The sequence below is a fragment of the Dromaius novaehollandiae genome, chromosome 5 (genome assembly GCF_036370855.1).
Source record: "Dromaius novaehollandiae isolate bDroNov1 chromosome 5, bDroNov1.hap1, whole genome shotgun sequence".
NCBI lineage: Eukaryota > Metazoa > Chordata > Aves > Casuariiformes > Dromaiidae > Dromaius > Dromaius novaehollandiae.
The window spans coordinates 76,857,600-76,874,782 of record NC_088102.1 but is presented as its reverse complement, the minus strand read 5'-3'; the positions used below and the strand labels follow the sequence as shown (position 1 = coordinate 76,874,782).

At 61.9% G+C, this 17,183-nt stretch overlaps 2 protein-coding genes across 2 annotated transcripts; one reads left to right on the top strand and one right to left on the bottom strand.

The window, feature by feature from the left end:
• The first annotated feature begins 1,579 nt into the window (after positions 1-1,579).
• Positions 1,580-4,848, top strand: LOC112988622 (pepsin A-like). Its single transcript, XM_064513403.1, has 8 exons — positions 1,580-2,325; positions 2,470-2,587; positions 2,805-2,923; positions 3,130-3,329; positions 3,824-3,940; positions 4,021-4,165; positions 4,317-4,415; positions 4,599-4,848. Exons 1-8 carry the CDS (start codon positions 2,137-2,139, stop codon positions 4,743-4,745), a joined length of 1,134 nt encoding a protein of 377 aa, XP_064369473.1. The 5' UTR covers positions 1,580-2,136; the 3' UTR covers positions 4,746-4,848.
• A 288-nt stretch (positions 4,849-5,136) lies between these two features.
• VWCE (von Willebrand factor C and EGF domains) lies at positions 5,137-17,172 on the bottom strand. The gene is made up of 20 exons (XM_064513391.1): positions 17,020-17,172; positions 11,988-12,082; positions 11,799-11,888; positions 11,422-11,550; positions 11,225-11,341; positions 11,034-11,150; positions 10,732-10,860; positions 10,308-10,645; positions 10,140-10,233; positions 9,973-10,055; positions 9,517-9,841; positions 9,268-9,353; positions 8,914-9,031; positions 8,505-8,590; positions 7,759-7,855; positions 7,476-7,558; positions 6,972-7,062; positions 6,638-6,720; positions 6,343-6,433; positions 5,137-6,096 (listed from the first exon to the last, which is right to left on the bottom strand). Exons 2-20 carry the CDS (start codon positions 12,019-12,021, stop codon positions 5,681-5,683), a joined length of 2,607 nt encoding a protein of 868 aa, XP_064369461.1. The 5' UTR covers positions 12,022-12,082; positions 17,020-17,172; the 3' UTR covers positions 5,137-5,680.
• Positions 17,173-17,183: the final 11 nt, after the last annotated feature.

Here is a 17,183-nt window from a genome sequence, read left to right as displayed (position 1 = left end):
GGTACTACAGCATCTTTGACAGGGCCAAAAATGTGGTGGGGCTGGCACCTGCAGGCTAGAACATGCATCTGCGTAGAGCATCCCTCTTCCTGGTGCACGTTGGGGCTGGAGGGGAACACCACTGCACTCGTCCTGCTGGCAATGGGGCAATAAAGGCATGCAAGAACAGTGCTGTGAACCGTTTCGGTCCCTGGGGCGAGGAGCACAACCATCCTGACGCAAGCCATACGACATCTCTGTGGCACGTGTGCCGGTCACATACAGCACCGTGACCCCTGCTCAACATGGCACAAGGCATCCTGAGCAGGTGGAAGGAGGAGAAGGGGGGGGGGGGCTTGGTAGTTTTTCCTGGATGCCCTCCAGACCGCCAGCTGCACCGCACTGCTCAGTGGGACTGTGCTGCACCCGGGGCTGGGCAGAGCTGGGGTTCCAAATCAGCCTTTGTGGGCTCCCACTGCAAGGGCCAGCTATGGCCTAGGTCACAGCATGGGACCATGCTTGGCCCGGTGCTAACGGCCCACTGTCCCCAGCCCCAATCCGGTGGTGCAGTGCCCGGCACACCAGCTGGCTGGACCTGCTTTCCCATAGATGGCAGCATCGGTCTCCCCTCTCGCCAAGCCATTCCCAAGGGGTGCAGAAACCATCCCCGCAGGGCTGGGGGGTCGGGGGGGGGGGCAGGTAGGGGGGTGAGGGTGGCCCTCCTGCTCCCAGGGGACTCCCACGTGGGATGCCTGAGGCAGCTCCCTGGACCAACAGACGCTGGGGCAGGCGCCAGGACAAGGTGCCCTTCAGCCAGCGCTGGGGACTGCTCCGAGCTGCACAGCAGTTTGCCCTGGAGAAGGTTTTGTGCCCACCCTGCACACTCTGCCTGTGCAATGCTGGCCTCTCTGTTTGGGCAGTCGCTGCCCTCGGCCAGTGGCACTCCCGGCCACTCACCACATGCTTATCAGGCCCGATAGGGCCCTGTGCAAAGTAAAGCCGCCGCTGAGCTGATAGGGCTCACCCAGGGCCGTGTTTGTTCCTGGCACACAGGCCCGCGGCTCACAAAGTCCACCATCCACTGCCATGGGCAAGTCCCCTCGCACAGCATGCCAGGGCTGAGGCCAGCTCCAACCCCGTGGCCAGCATGGGCCACTGAGCCCTCGGCCCTGTGCCAGCTCCTGGGCAGCCTCCCACCAGCCTCTTGCTGCTTTGTTCCAAAGCCAGCCCTAGGCACCCCTAAGACGTAGGAGCCCACCAGCACGTTGCATCTGGGGATCTTTCCTGCAACCTGGTGCCCCAAGCCCCTTTGCCCACCCCATGGGGAGATCAGCTCCATCCCCACAGCTGGGGTGGGAGCACCTGTGTGGTGCCCCCAGCCGAGGGAGCACAGCCCCACATGCCCGGCCAGCTCCTGCACCTCCTGTGTGGCTGTGCAAACAGCCCTGGTGCTTGTGCCAACTGCAGGCTGGGGCCCCCAGCTGCCCGGGGTAGAGCCAGGGTGCTCAGGCAGTCCTTATCGTGGCAGTCGGCACTCCTTATCCGGGCTCCTGGGACACCTCGGCACAGCCCCTACATAAGGGCTGGCACCACCGCCACGCTCCATCCCTGCATGCCGGCGCGAGGCTTCACCATGAAGTGGCTCTGGCTCCTGGGGCTGGTGGCCATTGCTCGGGGCCTGGTGACCAAGTGAGTAGGGTGGGAAGGCACCGCATGTGGCAACAGGTCCCCGTGGGGGGCTTGGGGTGAAGTCTCTGGCTCTGCTGCACCCCAAGCATAGGACACTGGATGCAGCCCACACTTTGGGCCAGGGAAGGCAGTGCCTGCCCCCGATGGCTAGCACTGGGTCCTATCCTGACATGCTGGAGGTGAACTGCACTGTGTGCAGGGCTGGGCTGTCGCTCACTCATTATCACTACCTTCTTCACTGGAAATCACCTGGCTAAACCCAAACGGTGGCTCCTTGGAGGCACAGATCTGGCTTTTTGTCATTTTCCCGGGCAAAAATGAGGTCTGGGAGACTGCTTTCTGGGGAACCATCCAACCTTAGTGCCTTATAAGCAAACTTCTTCCAGGAATTTGCACATTGCTTGCGATCAGTTCCCCGAAAAGCCCTGACCAGAAGCAAGGAAAAGCCAGTTCTTGCTGCCTGGAGACATGTCTCTCCCCCTGTCTTTAACTTCAGCCTTCTCTCTCAGGGTCAGCCTGATGAAAAGGAAGCCCCTGAGACAAACTCTTATGGACCACGGCTTGCTGGATGACTTCCTGACCAAACACCCACCTTCTCTGCCTGCCAAGTACCTCCTCACCACAGATGCCACCGAGCCCCTGAGAAACTACATGGACGTGAGTGAGAGCAGACCCTGGGGGATGCGGTGGCCTTCAGCTGGCACTGGGAGCAGCGGTGGGCAAGGCTGTGCAGGGGAACTGCAAGGCTGGCCCTAGCACCACAGGTAGGGGTCTAAGGCGCTCTGTGCCCTGGTTTGGCAGTTGGAGTACATGGGCACCATCTCCATCGGCACCCCGGCCCAGGAGTTCACTGTCCTCTTCGACACGGGCTCCGCCAACCTGTGGGTGCCCTCAGTGTACTGCTCCAGCGATGCCTGTGGTAAGTGTCGTGGGACCAAGGCCGGTGGCACAATGCCCCCCTGGCACTGACCCATCTCTCAGCCCAATGCAGTTGCCTCTGTTCTCCTGCCCTAAAGAGGAGTGCTAAATCACCCCAGCTGGCCCTGTGGGAAAGCCAGAAGCAGCAGCCGCAGCAGCCCCATCGTGCCACGCTTGCTGCCAGCTCTGGTTTTCACCTCGCTTCTCTGCCATTGCAGCTGATCACCGGCACTACAACCCAGCACTGTCCTCCACCTACTGCAATGCTACCGGCAGCATCTCCACCTTGTATGGCACCGGCAGCATGATGGGCTACCTGGCCTATGACACCGTCCAGGTGAGTGTCTGGGAGGACAGAAAAGGCAAGCCGTGCAGGCTGGGGCAGTGGGTGGAAAGGCCACAGCAGAGGGATGAAGCCAGGGCAGCGTGAGGAGGGGAGTCACGCCGACACTGCCCAGGTCTCTCCCCGTCCTCCCCAGCCACCTGTGGATGGGGTGGTGTCACCCAGGGCATATGCCTGATCCTCTCCACTCTCCCCCACAGGTTGGGGGCATCCAGGTATCTAACCAGATCTTTGGGATCAGCAAGACTGAGCATGGCTCCTTCTTCTCCTATGCGCCCTTCGACGGCTTCCTGGGACTGGCCTTCCCCAGCATCTCCTCCTCTAGGGCCACCCCAGTTTTTGACAACATGATGAGCCAAGGCCTGGTGTCCCAGGATCTTTTCTCCATCTACTTGACTCCGTAAGTCCAAGCTGGATGTGGGCAAATCCTTCCTCGTGCTCTTGAGGCACATTGCACAGCCACCAGGCCCAACAAGGCTGGAAACGCAGCCATGGCTGGTGTGCAGCAAAGCTAGTGCTCCATGCGAGGGATGGAGCAAACAGCTGGAAGAAAATGTTGCTGATGGACAGAGCTTAAGTTTGAGACAACCTCATTCCCAAAGCAGGTCTGAACTCTCTCTTTGCTAGCCTCCCTGCAGCAGGTCTCCCCAGTCGGAGCCTGCGTACCCCCCTCTGAGCATGGTGCTCTCTCATGCAGAAGAGGAACAGCAGCCAGGTCTGAGGGGACACAGCTGGCACCACCATTCCCCCTGCTCTCCCTTGCCACCCGGGTCACCAGGAGACAAGGTGTCGGGAGCCTCCAGGGAAGGGCTGTGTCCTGGCTCCATGGCAGTCAGCAGAGCATCCCCCATCATCGCCCTGGCCCTAGCTGACTCCCCTCTCACCTCTCTCCAGCGATGGGAAGAACGGCAGCTTCGTGATGTTTGGTGGCATTGATGACACCTACTTCACTGGGAACCTCAGCTGGATCCCTCTGACCGCAGAAACCTACTGGCAAATCAAAGTGGACAGGTAGTGCCCATCCCTCCATCTCACTGTGCCACCAGGTCCCCACTAGGATGCCCATCTCATGAGTGCCCCTCTCTCCCTAGCATCACCATGTATGGCCACCCCATTGCCTGCCCCTACGGCTGCCAGAGCATCGTGGACAGCGGCACCTCACTGGTGGCCGGACCTGCTGCTGGCATCAACAACATCCAATATAAAATTGGTGCTGTGCAGGCAAGCAACAGCTTGGTTAGTGCCGGGGGACAGGGCAGGACGGGTGGCAGGGTTGTTAGGAGGAGCAAGGGACCAAGAACCCCAGCTCTGCTTCAGGCTGGGCACGCGCTTGCCGTGGGAACGGCCAGGCCTGAGGCATGGCTGTTGCTTCCCCCCAACCCCACAGTACATGGTGAACTGCAGTTTCATCAGCCGCCTGCCTGACATCATCTTCATCATCAACGGCATCCAGTTCCCGCTGCCACCCCAGGCCTACATCCGCCAGGTAGGTCCACGTGCCAGGCATGGCTGGACACTGCTGTGCCACCCTCAACGTGACACCAGCTACAAATGGCCTGGGGAACCACCGCCTAGGGGATGGCGAACAGAAACAGCCTGGGAGGACAGCCGTGCTGGTGGCGAGGGCTCACTGGCGCTCACCACTGCCTCCTGTCCCCGCTAGCTGCAGAGTGGCTCCTGCATGAGCAGCTTCGAGGTCTTCGACCTCCACGTGGCGGACAACGAGCTCTGGATCCTGGGGGACATCTTCCTGCGCCGCTACTACAGCGTCTTTGACAGGGCCAACAACATGGTGGGGCTGGCGCCCACCGCATGAGCCTGCCACCGTGGCACAATAAAGGGCCGCTGACCCCAGTCCTCTCTGGGGCCGGGCAGTGAGAGCAGGTCCACGAGTTGTCCCATCCCAGATGTACCCCAGCTCAGGGACTTGGCGTTGGCTCACTGCCTGGCAAAGCATCTCCACGACTGGTCCAACCCCGGTTCCCCCCAGGCCCATATCCCTCTGGCTGCAGCCCTGCTGCCTTAGGTGGGGGGAGGGGGAAAGCATGGCGCCAGGCCTGTGTGAGACCCCACGTGTCCTAGGGCAGGTGCTGCCCAGCATGGGCACCCAACCCACAGCCAAGAAATCCCCCCAGGCGAGGCCACCTGAGGGTGCCTGTGGCACTGGGCTGCACACTGAGCACAGGCAGGAGGAGGAGGAGAGGGGATAAATATCAGGGCCACTTTATTGGTGCTGCAAGGGGAGCCAGGGCCCAGGCCCATGCTTGGCCATCAGGGGGAGGAAAGCCAGCCCGCCCCCTTGCCCACCATGGGGGCAAGGGTGACCACTGAGGACCTGGGAGATCACAGTGCCTGGGGGTTGGTATGGGGCACCCAGCTTGACGTTGCCCCCAGCCAGAGGCATCTCCCACCTCCCGAGCCTGCACCAACCTGGCCAGGGGAAGCATTCAGGCCCTCTCCCGCCCCACAGCCACCTGCATATCAGTGCAGCAGGGAGGTGGGGGACTGCGGCACCTGAGGTCCCCGGGGGTCTGCACACCCTCTGCACCTCAGCAAGAGGTGCTGTGCCCATGGCATGGGAGTGGGGAGCAAGGACCCTCACCCTCCCTGTGTGCTAAGTGTGGAGACCCACACGCCTCAGCGCCCCAGCTACCCACCCACCCCCCGGAGGCCCATCAGGCCAGGCCTGCTGGTCCTGCAGGCCTCCTCCTCCTCCTCACACTGCACCAGGCATGTGCAGCAGCCGGCACTCTAGGGAGCCACACGCCCCCCAGGGTGCTCCCTGCTGGATGGAAGCACAGCTGAGGGGTCCACGTCCTCAGGAGGTCCCTGAGCCTTGGGGTTGGAGCTGGGGCTGCCCCCGGGAGCTGCAGTGCCAAGGAAGCCAGCAGGTTCAGGGATGGCAGTGGGCAGAAGGGCTGCCAACGGCCCCCTCGGCCCAGTCGGAGGGGACGCACCAGGCACCGTGCTGCCCAGAGAGGGGCCATCGGCCACTGTGTCAAGGCACCGAGCATCCGGAGGAGGTGGGCTGGCACGGAGCAGAAGCTGGGCCAGGTGGCGCAGGAAGCCGGTGGATGGCAGGACACTGGGATGTTGGGTGCGGGCAGGCGAGTCTTCAGGGGATGGGGATGGGTTGCTGCTCTGCAGCGGGACCCGGGCGTCTGCTGCTAACAGAGAGAGATGCCTTCGGTTAGCACCTCACCTCCTCCCCCCAGGCCCCTCTCCAAACCCACACCAGGGCTGGCGGTGTGCAGCTGCAGCCGGAATGGAGCCCCAGCAGAGCTGGGCACCAACTGATCAGGTTGTGCATGGCACTGCAGCACCTGTCCCACTCGGAGCACCGTGAGGGCAAGGGCATGGCCATCCCCCAGCCCCATTGGACTCTGCCCCAGCACCCTGGGCATCCCCGTTACCTTGGCAGGGCAGGCAGCAGGTGGCTGGGAGCACAGAGGGCTCTGTGCAGGAGTGGGGACACAGCCTCTTCTCGCAGCTCACCTCCCCAAGCTGAAAGCAAGGGCAAAGGCACAGGTGAGACAGCTCTGCCAGCCCCAGCCCCATGCTCCCCTCCACCACGGCGCCTGGCACAGCCTCACCACGGCAGAGAGGGCTTCCGGGTCCCCCCAGCTTGTAGAGCCCCTGCCTCAAGCCTGAGCCAGCTAGCAGCAACGCAGCCCCACTCCCACCCCAAGGCTCTGGGCCACCACTCACTTGGCACGTGCAGCGGGTGCAGGGCTCGCCCTCAGGGCTGAATGTCTGGCCGTTCACCACTTTCCTGCCCTCGTAGTTGCAATCTGCAGAGAGCAAGGCGAGGAGCAACTCTCACAGCAGCCGAGGGAGGGCCCTTGTGCCAGGCAGCACTGCAGCGGGCGCCGAGTGCGCTCCCCCTGACGCTGCCCTGATGCTGCAACAAGCCTCTTCGGCTCATCTCACATGGTGCTGGGACAGCCCCGCCACCTCGCCAGGCTGGGAGATGGGGCCCAGCGATTGCCTGCAGCCTTGGGGGGGGGGGGGCGGGGGGGGCTCAGGGCCATCACTGTCTTACCATTGCAGATGGGGCAGCACTCCCCTTCTGGGTGGAATGGGTACGTGCAGAAGATGGCACAGTCCACGGGTGAGCAGGCCACCGAGCCCAGCTGCAAGACACAGCAGAGACATATGCAAAGGCTCTGTATTAGCATGGAGCAGGGCCAGCTGGGGCTCTCAGGCAGGGGAAAAGGGGGGAACCCCAAAACACTAAGATTTTTCCTGCAACGGAGGAAAAAACTGGGGCCCAGCCAAAAGGATGGGATCTGAAAGTGTCCACTCTCTGCATGCAAAACCAAGGCTTTCACCTAATGCTGCTGCAGAAATCAGGCAATGATTTGCATGCTGACTCAGGGATGTTGTTGCCCCACACTTTCATGCTCCCATGGACCAGGTTCCCCCCACAAAACACAGGCTGGAGCTGAGCCCCGTGCATCTGGGGAACAGCATCCACCCACAAAACCCAGCCACCACTGACGTTTTTGCTGCTGTTGGGAGATCTGCTCCCAGAAGCAGCCCTCACCAGGCAGATGCAGCTTAGACAAGGGTCCAGGACAGATGGGAATGTCTCATTGTTGTAAAAGATCCTTCCCATGTAGGTGCAGCCTGTGAGGAGGAGAGGGTGAGGTTATGTTCCCCAGGCTGCTGAGTGGGGACCAGGCCTGCCAGAGACCCCCTCCACTGAAGTACAGGCTCACTGGCTCCAATCCTGCCCCAGGCTGGCGGTAGGTGCTCAGAGAAGGGATGGTGGTGTGCGGCTGGCACCTCTCCAATGCACCCCCGCCGGCTCCCTCAGGCCCCGTCACCTGCTGAGCAGTCGGGGCAGCACTGCCCGGGGATCTGGATGGGGTAGGGACACGTCTCCATGCAGTCTGTCCGCTTGCAGCTCACGGAGCCGTCTGCCTGCAAGAGAGACGCACTTGACAGAAGCCTAGGGCCAGCGCCAGTGCCACCTCTCCTGCCCCTGCTCTGCTCCACCCCAGAGCTGGCTGCACCTCAGTGTCAGGTACAACCGTCTCTGCCAGGATCCTTCCAGAGGGAAGATGGAGATGCTGCCCAAAAGCCGAGGTGTTCAAGGCCCACGAAGCCAGGGAGCTCCCCAGGACCAGGCAGGGGAAGTCTGGATGAGCTATGCGTTGGTGGTGACCCACTAATGCCAGCCAGCGGTTAGGATGGAAGCTGCTGTGCTGGGAACACCGCTCTGCCACAAGGCATACGCTTTGCCCACATAGCTGCCAGATGGAGCAGGGAACAACTAGGCTGCTGGCAATGAGCATCCCAGGGATCCCAAGGGAAAGGCTACACATCCCAGGAGCCCAGATGGGAGGAGGACCAGAGGCAGCAGGTTCAACAGAGAAAGCAGCCAGAGAAGCACTTTGCTTTTGTATCTAAACCACCTCTCTTTCCTTCCCAGACCCCTGCCCCTGAGGCCTCCACATGCCACGTAGAGTCAGGGAGCCACAGGGGCAGCACAGGATGGGGACTGGCACCAGGAGCCATGCATGGGGCAGGGGCAGGTAGGAGGAGTGAAGCAGAGCAGGTTCTCATTCACCTGGCAGATGCATAACTCACAGGGATCGCCCGGAGACCAGATCTGTCCAACAGGAAACTCAACCCCGTTGTCATCCACAAAACAACCTGGTGGGGAGAGAGGGATGGCAGAGCAGAGACGAGGCACGTGCAAGGTCACACCGAGCCACGCGCCTTGCTAATGCACCCTCGCACACATGCATGCACACCAGTGGTCCCCCATCCTGCTTATGCACGCACGTGCAGTGCAGTACTCGCGCACGCATCTCCTGTCCGGTGTTAGTTCTCCACTCATTGCCTCTAAAACCCATGTTGCCCCCAAATAGCCCACCTGTGCCCGTGCAGCCCCCACATCCTGCTCTCCCTATCCTCAGGTGACCCCCCACCTCCTGTCCTCGGGCATCCCCCCAGTCCCCGCAGTGGCAGCTTACCTGAGGGGGGCGGGGGGTCCCGGCAGGCAAAGCAGCACTGCCCAGGGCCCAGGTGCCACTCGTGCTGAGGGCAGTCCAGCGCAGGGCACGGGGCGAAGGAGCACTCCACCTCGCCGCTCTGAGGAGATGAGGACATGTCACCTGCTGACCCTGCAGCCCAGCTGAGCCCTGGGTCCGGGGCCTTTGCTCCAGGGCAGGGGCCTGTCCACTTTGCAGGACCCAGAGATGGGCCAGATCCCCACAGCAGCACAGTGGGGGAGGGCAGGAAGCCCTGTGTCCAGGAGCATCCCTGGGAGACTACCAGACCCACATCCCCTGCCCAGGACACCCACGCTGGTGGGTACAGGAACCTACCCGGCAGATGCAGGTGGTGCAGTCATCCCCATCCAAGCTGAACCGGGCTCCGTGCATGTACGTGCGGCCATGAAAGTTGCATTTTGCTGGAGAGGAGAGAGGTGGCAAGGCCAGGGCTGGGATCAGCCAGGGACAAAGAGCAGAGCACAGGTCCTCAGGAGGTCCCACCCTTGGGGGAACTGTGTCCCCTGAGCTTCCCTCCCGCCCTGCCTGCACCCAGGGTGGGTGCTGGGGGGTGGCAGGACCCACCTGGCTGGCAGGAGCAGCAGTCGGCCGTCGAGGTGCTGGGGCAGGGACCCGGAGGGCACTCCGGGGAGATGCAGGAGATGTTGCCAGCCTGAGGAGGAGACAGCGCAGCAGCCAGGGCCATTACTTCATGGCCACGGGGCCAAGCAGGCTGGTGATGCCCCCCTTTCCCGTGATGGGAGAATGACGTTATGTCAGGGATGGGGTCTGCCCCAGCATCCCACGTGTCCCAGCCCATTGCCGCAGAGGTGGCACAAGCTGGGCGCTGGATAAACCCTTGTAGCCCAGCCTGGTCCATCCCATCAGGTCCACATGCAGCTTGAGGGGCCTGGGGTCAAAACCAGGAGAGCCATGGGGTGTCAGCAAGGATGATGGAGGCCATTCTCAGCCCCGATGCACATGCAGTCTCACCCACAGCGCAGTTGCTGGGGGATCCCCACGCAGCCAGCGCAGACTCACCAGGCACACACAGATGGTGCAGTTCCCATCTGGCAGGGAGAAGACATCGCCCTCAGCCCGGGCCACCCCCTCGTGCAGACAGCCTAGAAATGAGGCCCAGGGGCAGGTGATGGGGTACTGCAGCGGGGAGCAGCGGGGGTGGGGGGGATACAGGGAACACAGCTCACCTGTGCAGCTGGGGCAGCACCCCTCGTCCGGGGCAGGCAGCGGGTGGGAGCAGGCCACAGGGCAGCTTGGGGGCTCACAGAGCACTTGCCCTCTCTGTAACGGCACACGTCGGCTCAGTTGTGGGGCTGGCTGGCAAGGCGAGGAGGCACGGCGACTGTGCCACTTACCTGGCAGGTGCAGCTCAGGCAGCCCGGCTCTGTCCAGTGGGCGCCATGCTCCCAAGGGGCTCCCCGGGACCAGCAGCCAGGGCCTGGCAGGGCGGGTGATGGCACAGGGGTGCCAGGAGCTCCCTCCGTACGCAGTGGCAGCAGGGCAGCTGAGGATGAGGGGGCGGCAGGGGAGGAAGGGGTTTGGGTGCCCGGAGCTGGGGCTGGGAGATGGGGAGAGGGGGAGCCCCTGGGGACCGGGAGGGGGCCCTCAGGGCCAGGAGGGAGCAGGAGGAGAGTGGGTGGGTGCTGCAGGGACTGCAGGATGGGGGACGGGGCCAGGATGGATTTGGGGAAGCCTAGGGAGGAAGAAGAGAGATGTCACCTCAGAGGCAGCTGGAACCACAGAGCTTCCCAGCCCTGGCGCAGAGGAAGAGCCGGTTACCTTCGCAGGACACCCTGTCCCCGCCGAGGCGGTACCCAGGGCGGCAGGAGCACAGATAGCTGCCTGGCGTGTTGTGGCAGGCGTGCTGGCAGGCCCGTCTCTCTCCTGGCCGCCGGCACTCGTTGACGTCTGGGAGACACAGGGATGTGTCAGCACCCGGGCAGGCAGGGCGAGACGAAGCGCCTCGGGGATGCTCCCCATGCGCCGTGCAATGGGCGCGACGTCTGCCTTGCTCCTGCGGCCGGTGGAGGGGAGGAGGAGGAGGGTCCCAGGCAGACGGATGGACTTGCAGCCGTGCTCACCCACGCAGGAGTGCCTGTTACCATGGAGGTGGTAGCCAGGCCGGCAGGAGCAGCGGTAGCTGCCGATGCTGTTCTTGCAGCGATGCTGGCACGGCGTCGCCAGGCACTCGTCTGTATCTGCAAGGCAGAGGCTGAGGGTCAGGGAGCCCTGCCAAACCCCCCAGCCCGGCCTGGCCCAGCCCCCGGCTCACCCTGGCAGCTGTGGCGGTCGGCGGAGAGCTGCATGCCAGGGCCGCACTCGCAGACGAAGCCGCCCTCGGTGTTGACGCAGAGCCCTTCGCAGGCAGCGCTCAGGCATTCGTCGATGTCTGGGGGTGGCAGAGGGAAGCTGCAGGGAGGGGGATGCCACCGGGCACCCCCGCCCCGCCGAGGACCCCGTGCCGCTTACCGGTGCAACGGATGCCGTTGGCCGTCTCCGCCATAGAGAAGCCAAGGGGGCAGACGCGGGCCACCTCTCGGCACCCACCATGGTTACAGGAGAGGTCGCAGCCGTACTCCCCGCACGTCCCGGGGGGCTCTGAAATGCGACCGGGGGGTCTGCGGGGGACCACTCTGGCCCCCCGTGCCTTTGCCCTGCCTGCTCCGGGAGCATCCTCAAACTCCAGCCACCCTACAGCTGCTTGCCCCAGGCAAAGATAGCGACCCTCACAATGGGGAGGGACGAGGAACAATGTGCCCTGCCAAAACACCCTCTACCCCCATACCAGGATGGGAGCCAGGAGCCCTGGCTCTCACCACCACCGGGGACCCAGAGGCAGGCGGTACCTGGGCAAGTGATGCCTTGCTCTCCATCCGGGCAGGAGCAGAGGTTAGGGGCGATACACAAGCCACTGCCGCAGCCGAAGGAGCAGAGTGCTGCAAAAAGCCAGAAGAGACAGCGGTTAGGGGAGAAGAGACCCCTGCCCGCCCCACATATCCTCCGCCCCAGGGCGCCCTCGGGGCACCTGTACTCACGCAGCGTGCACTGCCCGCTGCCTGGTGACAGCATCCACCCGGGGCAACATCCGCTGCCGAAGCCCGAGAAGCAGACGTGCGGCCCTGCGCGGCGCCTGAGCAAGGGAGCAGAGGCTGAGGCCACCCTGCCCTGAGCCCCAGTCTCCTGTCCCAGCTCGTCGTCCCAGCAGCCACACAGTGGAGACCAGTGGTCCAGAGGAGGTCGGCACATGGGGCCTCCCAACCACCTCCAGCCAGCGGAGACCCCTCGGCCCCAGGAATGGCCACGAGGACTGGGGGACGTGCAGCCCAGGCTTCCCTGTCCCGTGCAGCAGAGCACGATGGGGCCATGCTGGCTGGGCAGGTGTGGCGCGAAGCAGACTGTGGTGGCGGCCCCCAAAATGAGGAGGGACGGACAGAGAGGAGCTGCACCCCAGCTAGCCCGAAGCACGCAGCATCGAAGCAGCACTCCTGACGCGAGGAGTGGCAAGGCTGCGAGGCTCACGCTCTGCTTGACGCGGCCGCTCCCAGACAGAGGGATGCATGCCCCGGGAGCTCTGCTGGACAGGAGGGCAGCCCCTGGCTCCAGAGGGCTGCGGGGCAGACGGAGGGAGCCGAAGCTCAGCTCGGTGGCAGGGCACAGCGTGCCGCTGGTGGCGCTCCCCAGGTGCGGCTGGGAGAGGGAGAAGGGAAGGGGGGGGACCCGGCTACCTCTCCACTGCAAAGCTGACCGGCTTCTTCCTCCCGGGGTAAACCCTGCCCTGGCCGCCTGGGAGGAACAGGGACACACAGGCAGCCTGGAAGAGCAGCTCGACCAACATGACAGGCGGCTCCAGCCCGCGGCACGCTCCCAGCGCCTGCCTTCCTGCCTGCCTTCCTCCTGCCTTGGCGGCACGGGCGCCTACCGCATGCTGGCCCTTGGCCCTGCTCCTCCTCCTGCCTGCCGGGGCCGGGAACAATGCGGGGGGTGGAGGGAGGCGAGAGCAGCGAAGGGGGCCGGGGAGCGCTGCCGGGGGAAGCCGCCGGGACCCGACTCTCCACCCACCCCAGCGCGCGTTCCCTGCACCAGCCCCGGGGGGACTGGCAGAGCCCGGCGGTGTGAGCGAGAGCAGGCGACGGTGCACGCGCCGCTCGTGGGGGCTCGCAGAGATGCTCACGCAACGCCGCTGCGAGCGCGGCCATGCGCGGGGCATCCCGGGTCGGCGCGGACGAGCGACTCTGCCCTCGCCACGAGTGCCGCACGCCAACACGCGTGTCAGGTCCGTCCGCCCCCAGCGGCAGGAAGGATCCCCAGGACAGCAGCCCTGTTGTTCGCAAGAGTTTGTGGGGGAAAGCAGCAAAAACATCCCCCTTCTCTCCTTTCCCACATCTGGCAAAGCTCCGGCCTGGCCTCTCCCCACCCCTCCTCCTCCTCCTCCTGGCGGCACTGGGCCGCTTTCCCAGCCCTGCACAGGGACCCACCAAAGCGGAGCGTGCAGCAGATAAAGGGGCCAAAGTGGAGCTGGGCCGGTGGGGAAGGGTGCAGTGAGGCGCTGGTGCACCCTGGCCTGGTGCCACCATGCTGGGGGCGATGCAGGCAGGGAGAGGGGCAGGGGAGCTCCCTGCCGCAGAGGCCCCGGGTGCAATGGGGGTGCCCAGAGCACCCCGCTCCAAGGCACAGGAGCCCACCTCTCTGCCCCTCACCTCTCCCCTCAGCCCTGCCTGAGCCAGGGGCTGAAGTGAAGGTCACAGAGAGGTAATGATTTATACCAGGGAGCAAAGGGCTTGCACTATTTTAGTGCAGAGTGACATGGTAAGTACCTACAGCACTGGTGGAGAGAGGGAGCCACCCTCTGCCTGCAGATCTGCACCTGCCTGGGAGATTTCCCCCACAGCTACACCTCAAAGGTTGGGGTGGCCTGGCAAAACCTCAGTGTGGCCCCAGCAGGAGCCTTTTCCCCTCTCCCCCACCACCAGAGCAAGGACCTCTCTGTGCCGCCCGGCACACAGCACCCAGCGGCACCCTGAGGTGGCCTCCTCTCCTGCACACGGGGAGCAGGTCATCCTGCGCATGCTTATAAATAGCAGCTGACATTAACAGCTGGGTGTGGGGGGGAAACGCGCCAGCTCCAGTGGCACGGGGCTCTGTGCCCAGCCCCTGAAATGCAGCTACCACTGGCATGGAGTGAGGCAGCCCCTTCCCAAGTCCTCGTGCGAGGGCAACCTGAGGCTCTCGCCGCCCACGGAGAACGCAGGGAGGTGGTTGCACTCGTGCAGCTGGAGAGTGGCCAGTGGCACAGGATAAACACACAGCCCTGCCCTGGCGAACAGCTCAGCAGGATTTTTCACCCGCAGCAGGAGGCAGATCAGCGTCAATACTTCCCATGCACCAGTAGCCAGGGGCCAGCGGGGAGCAGGACCCTGTTTTCCAAGGCTGCAGGCATCATGGGAGCTGCCAGTCCAAACCAGAGAGAGGAGACTGCAGAGCCCAGGGATAGCCAGGACCCCTCGATGCTGTTTGCACACCAGCGTTGTTGAAAACCCATTCAAGCAAGCATCACATTACCACCTGCAACACCATTTTGCTCAGTGAGAAGAACACGTGCAGGAGACCAGTAAATTCAGGCCCTGCTGCTCTCTGCAGGCAGGTCTGGCAGGGGCGACAGAGGCTGTTTTGTTTCCTTAGGGGACCCTCTGCTTTTGGATGCATGGCGAATGCCGAGGGAAGAGACCAGACTCTGAATGAGAGGCTGAGGAACCAAGTTGCTCTCTGAAGGTGAATGCAGGGACCAAACCTCAGAGCTAACAAAAACCTGCCTGCTTGCAGAGAGTATAAGCACAAAATCCAGGCTTGTTGCAAATGGTCACAGTCCACTTCTAAGCCTAAACACAGTCTCTCCAAGCAGAGACATGTCCAAATATAGCCTTCTCTATACAAATTCCTCAAAGAAACCAGGGCTTGCCTAATAGTTAAGATTCGTTGGTGGGAGCCTGACAAAGTTTTCAATGCAAGCTCACATTTCAGAAACACTGTCCACCTCTTTGCCTGCTCTCCTCTGCGTACAGACAGGCACAGGCTATTTTAAATGGCACGCCTGCAGAAAGGGAAGACTCGGGGGAAACCTATACTGTTATACACCTCCCAAGGACACCCCAGGAACCAGCTGGCTGGCTGTGCTGGGAGGGTTCCTCTGCCTTTGCCGAATTTTTGGTGCCAGGCTAAAAGGCTCAGAGATTCAGCAGCTGCACAGGGAACGGGAACAACCTGTCCTCCTGGCCCATCTCACCAGCCACCCAACCGTGGTCCCTCTTGGAGCCTGCTGACCTTACTTGACCTGGCCACCAAGTCAGCTACATTGGGGTCAGGACACTCAGGAAGGCAACTAGAAGTTCCCAGAGCAGTAACAGTGCATGGCTTCACATGGCAAGATCTGGCCCAGAGAGGGCACAGGATCTATGGACTTCATCTGCCAGAGCACCCTTTGTGCCTGCTGCCAAGACCACAACAAGTTCTTTGCCTGGGCTCCAGCAGTGACAGGGAATCCTCCCCTGCTCCTCCAGGCATCCCAGGCTGTGCCAGGGGCATGTCAGGAACAGTGGGGCTCACTGACACTTTTAACCCAGAAGGTTAAAGATCAGGCTTGCATACCTGGTGAGTCATGAGCAGGGATGATCCGGGCCAGCTCAGGCAGGGAGATTAGACACAACCAGGGGCCCAGCATAACCCAAGATGCAGAAAACACCATGTGGAAGAAGGTAACTGGCCTCTGTTACCCTTGTATGCATTTTGGCAACAATCCAACAGTGAGCCAGGGTAGCCTATGTCCACAAGCAAGAGGCAGTCCACAACTTGGACAATTTACAACATAGACAAATGGAAGGAGACCAGAGGGATAATTATTAATCCATATTTTACATGCAGAGAACTGAGGCCCAGAGGGAGGGAATAGCTTTCCCATGACCCCACACTGTGCTTGTGGAGAGCTTGTTTGCAGGTGTGGCAACAGACTGGAGGCCTGCAGAGCCAGGTGTACCCCTGGTGCAACTCCCCGTTGCAAGGAGCAGCAGTCCAGGCCCTTGAGCTACAAGTTAGCAGAAGCAGAACTCAGCATCACAACTACTAATTGATGCTTGAGTGGGACCAGCCTGAGACCCTGCATCTGCCAGCTGCATCCAGCCAATCTCAGCAGAAGCAAAAGACTGTGAGATTACAGTGACAAGTATTTTGTGTTAAACATTCATGTGGGAAAACAGAAGGTGATCTGGTCTCACTTTCCTCCCAGCATGGCAGAAGGCAGAGAAGCAGAGGGCAAGGCTTCCTATCAGCAGCACAGCTAGATTCAGTTCACGATTGCATGAAGTGAGAACACCAGTAATGAGCAGCCACAACAGGAGGAAGATCTGGCAACAACAACAGGCTGAAAGCAAGACCCCATCATGGAGACCTGAGCCCCCAGCCATGTAGGAACACATGCTAAAAGCTGGAGCAGGCCTGAGGCTTGCAAGGAAATTGTGGGAAGGGCTAGGGCTGAGTTAGAGAAGGGGTTTCTGGCTCCCATCCCTTTAGCTGCTGACTCTGACCACTGCCAGGGCCAGGACACCAGACTGAATGGAGCCAGAGTCTGAACCAATCTTGCCATTCCTGTGGTTCCTAACTCCAGGGCTATTTATACCCTGCCCACCAGACAAGGGACTGCTAGCAGAGCGTCTGAGCCGGATGGGCTGCCCTCCGGGCATTTGAGAAACACAGGAATCCTGTCCTGGACAGCATACTCCCCTATGGGCAAGGTGGCCACACACAATTGCAGCAGCCTAGGAGGGCTCTGGGAACAGACTGTTACGTCTGTAAAAACCCAGGAACTCCCTTTAAAATCATCTCTGTGATAACCTTGTCTCCAACAGCAAGTGTTAAGCCACTGGCACACAGAACAGACCTCATTACAGCTCTCTGGTCATTGAGTGCTGTTTGTAAAGAATCTCTGTAAAACAGGGAACAGAATATGCATCTCCTTACTCCCATGAATTTAGGAAGTACATGAGCATTGCTGGGTCACTACACCTCCTTCTGTCCTACCTTGGTGCAAGTGCCACCAGGCAAGAAAGCTGGTCATACAAGCTGCAGAGAAACACTGCTTCAGAAACGGCTATAAGGGAGAAACAACCAGCAGAGGGATCCGATTCTTCCAAAGGGGCGTACACAGTCAAAGATTCGTCTGGATTCCTTGCTCTGAAATGCAA

Coding starts and splice junctions, on each gene's coding strand:
- LOC112988622 (XM_064513403.1), top strand. CDS start 2,137: ATGTCTCTCCCCCTGTCTTTAACTTCAGCCTTCTCTCTCAGGGTCAGC. Junction 3,330..3,823: donor TTCTCCATCTACTTGACTCC/GTAAGTCCAAGC, acceptor ACCTCTCTCCAG/CGATGGGAAGAACGGCAGCT. Junction 4,166..4,316: donor TGCAGGCAAGCAACAGCTTG/GTTAGTGCCGGG, acceptor CCAACCCCACAG/TACATGGTGAACTGCAGTTT.
- VWCE (XM_064513391.1), bottom strand. CDS start 12,021: ATGCTGTCACCAGGCAGCGGGCAGTGCACGCTGC. Junction 11,151..11,224: donor CGACCGCCACAGCTGCCAGG/GTGAGCCGGGGG, acceptor TCTGCCTTGCAG/ATACAGACGAGTGCCTGGCG. Junction 7,559..7,758: donor CTGCCCCGACTGCTCAGCAG/GTGACGGGGCCT, acceptor TCCTCCTCACAG/GCTGCACCTACATGGGAAGG.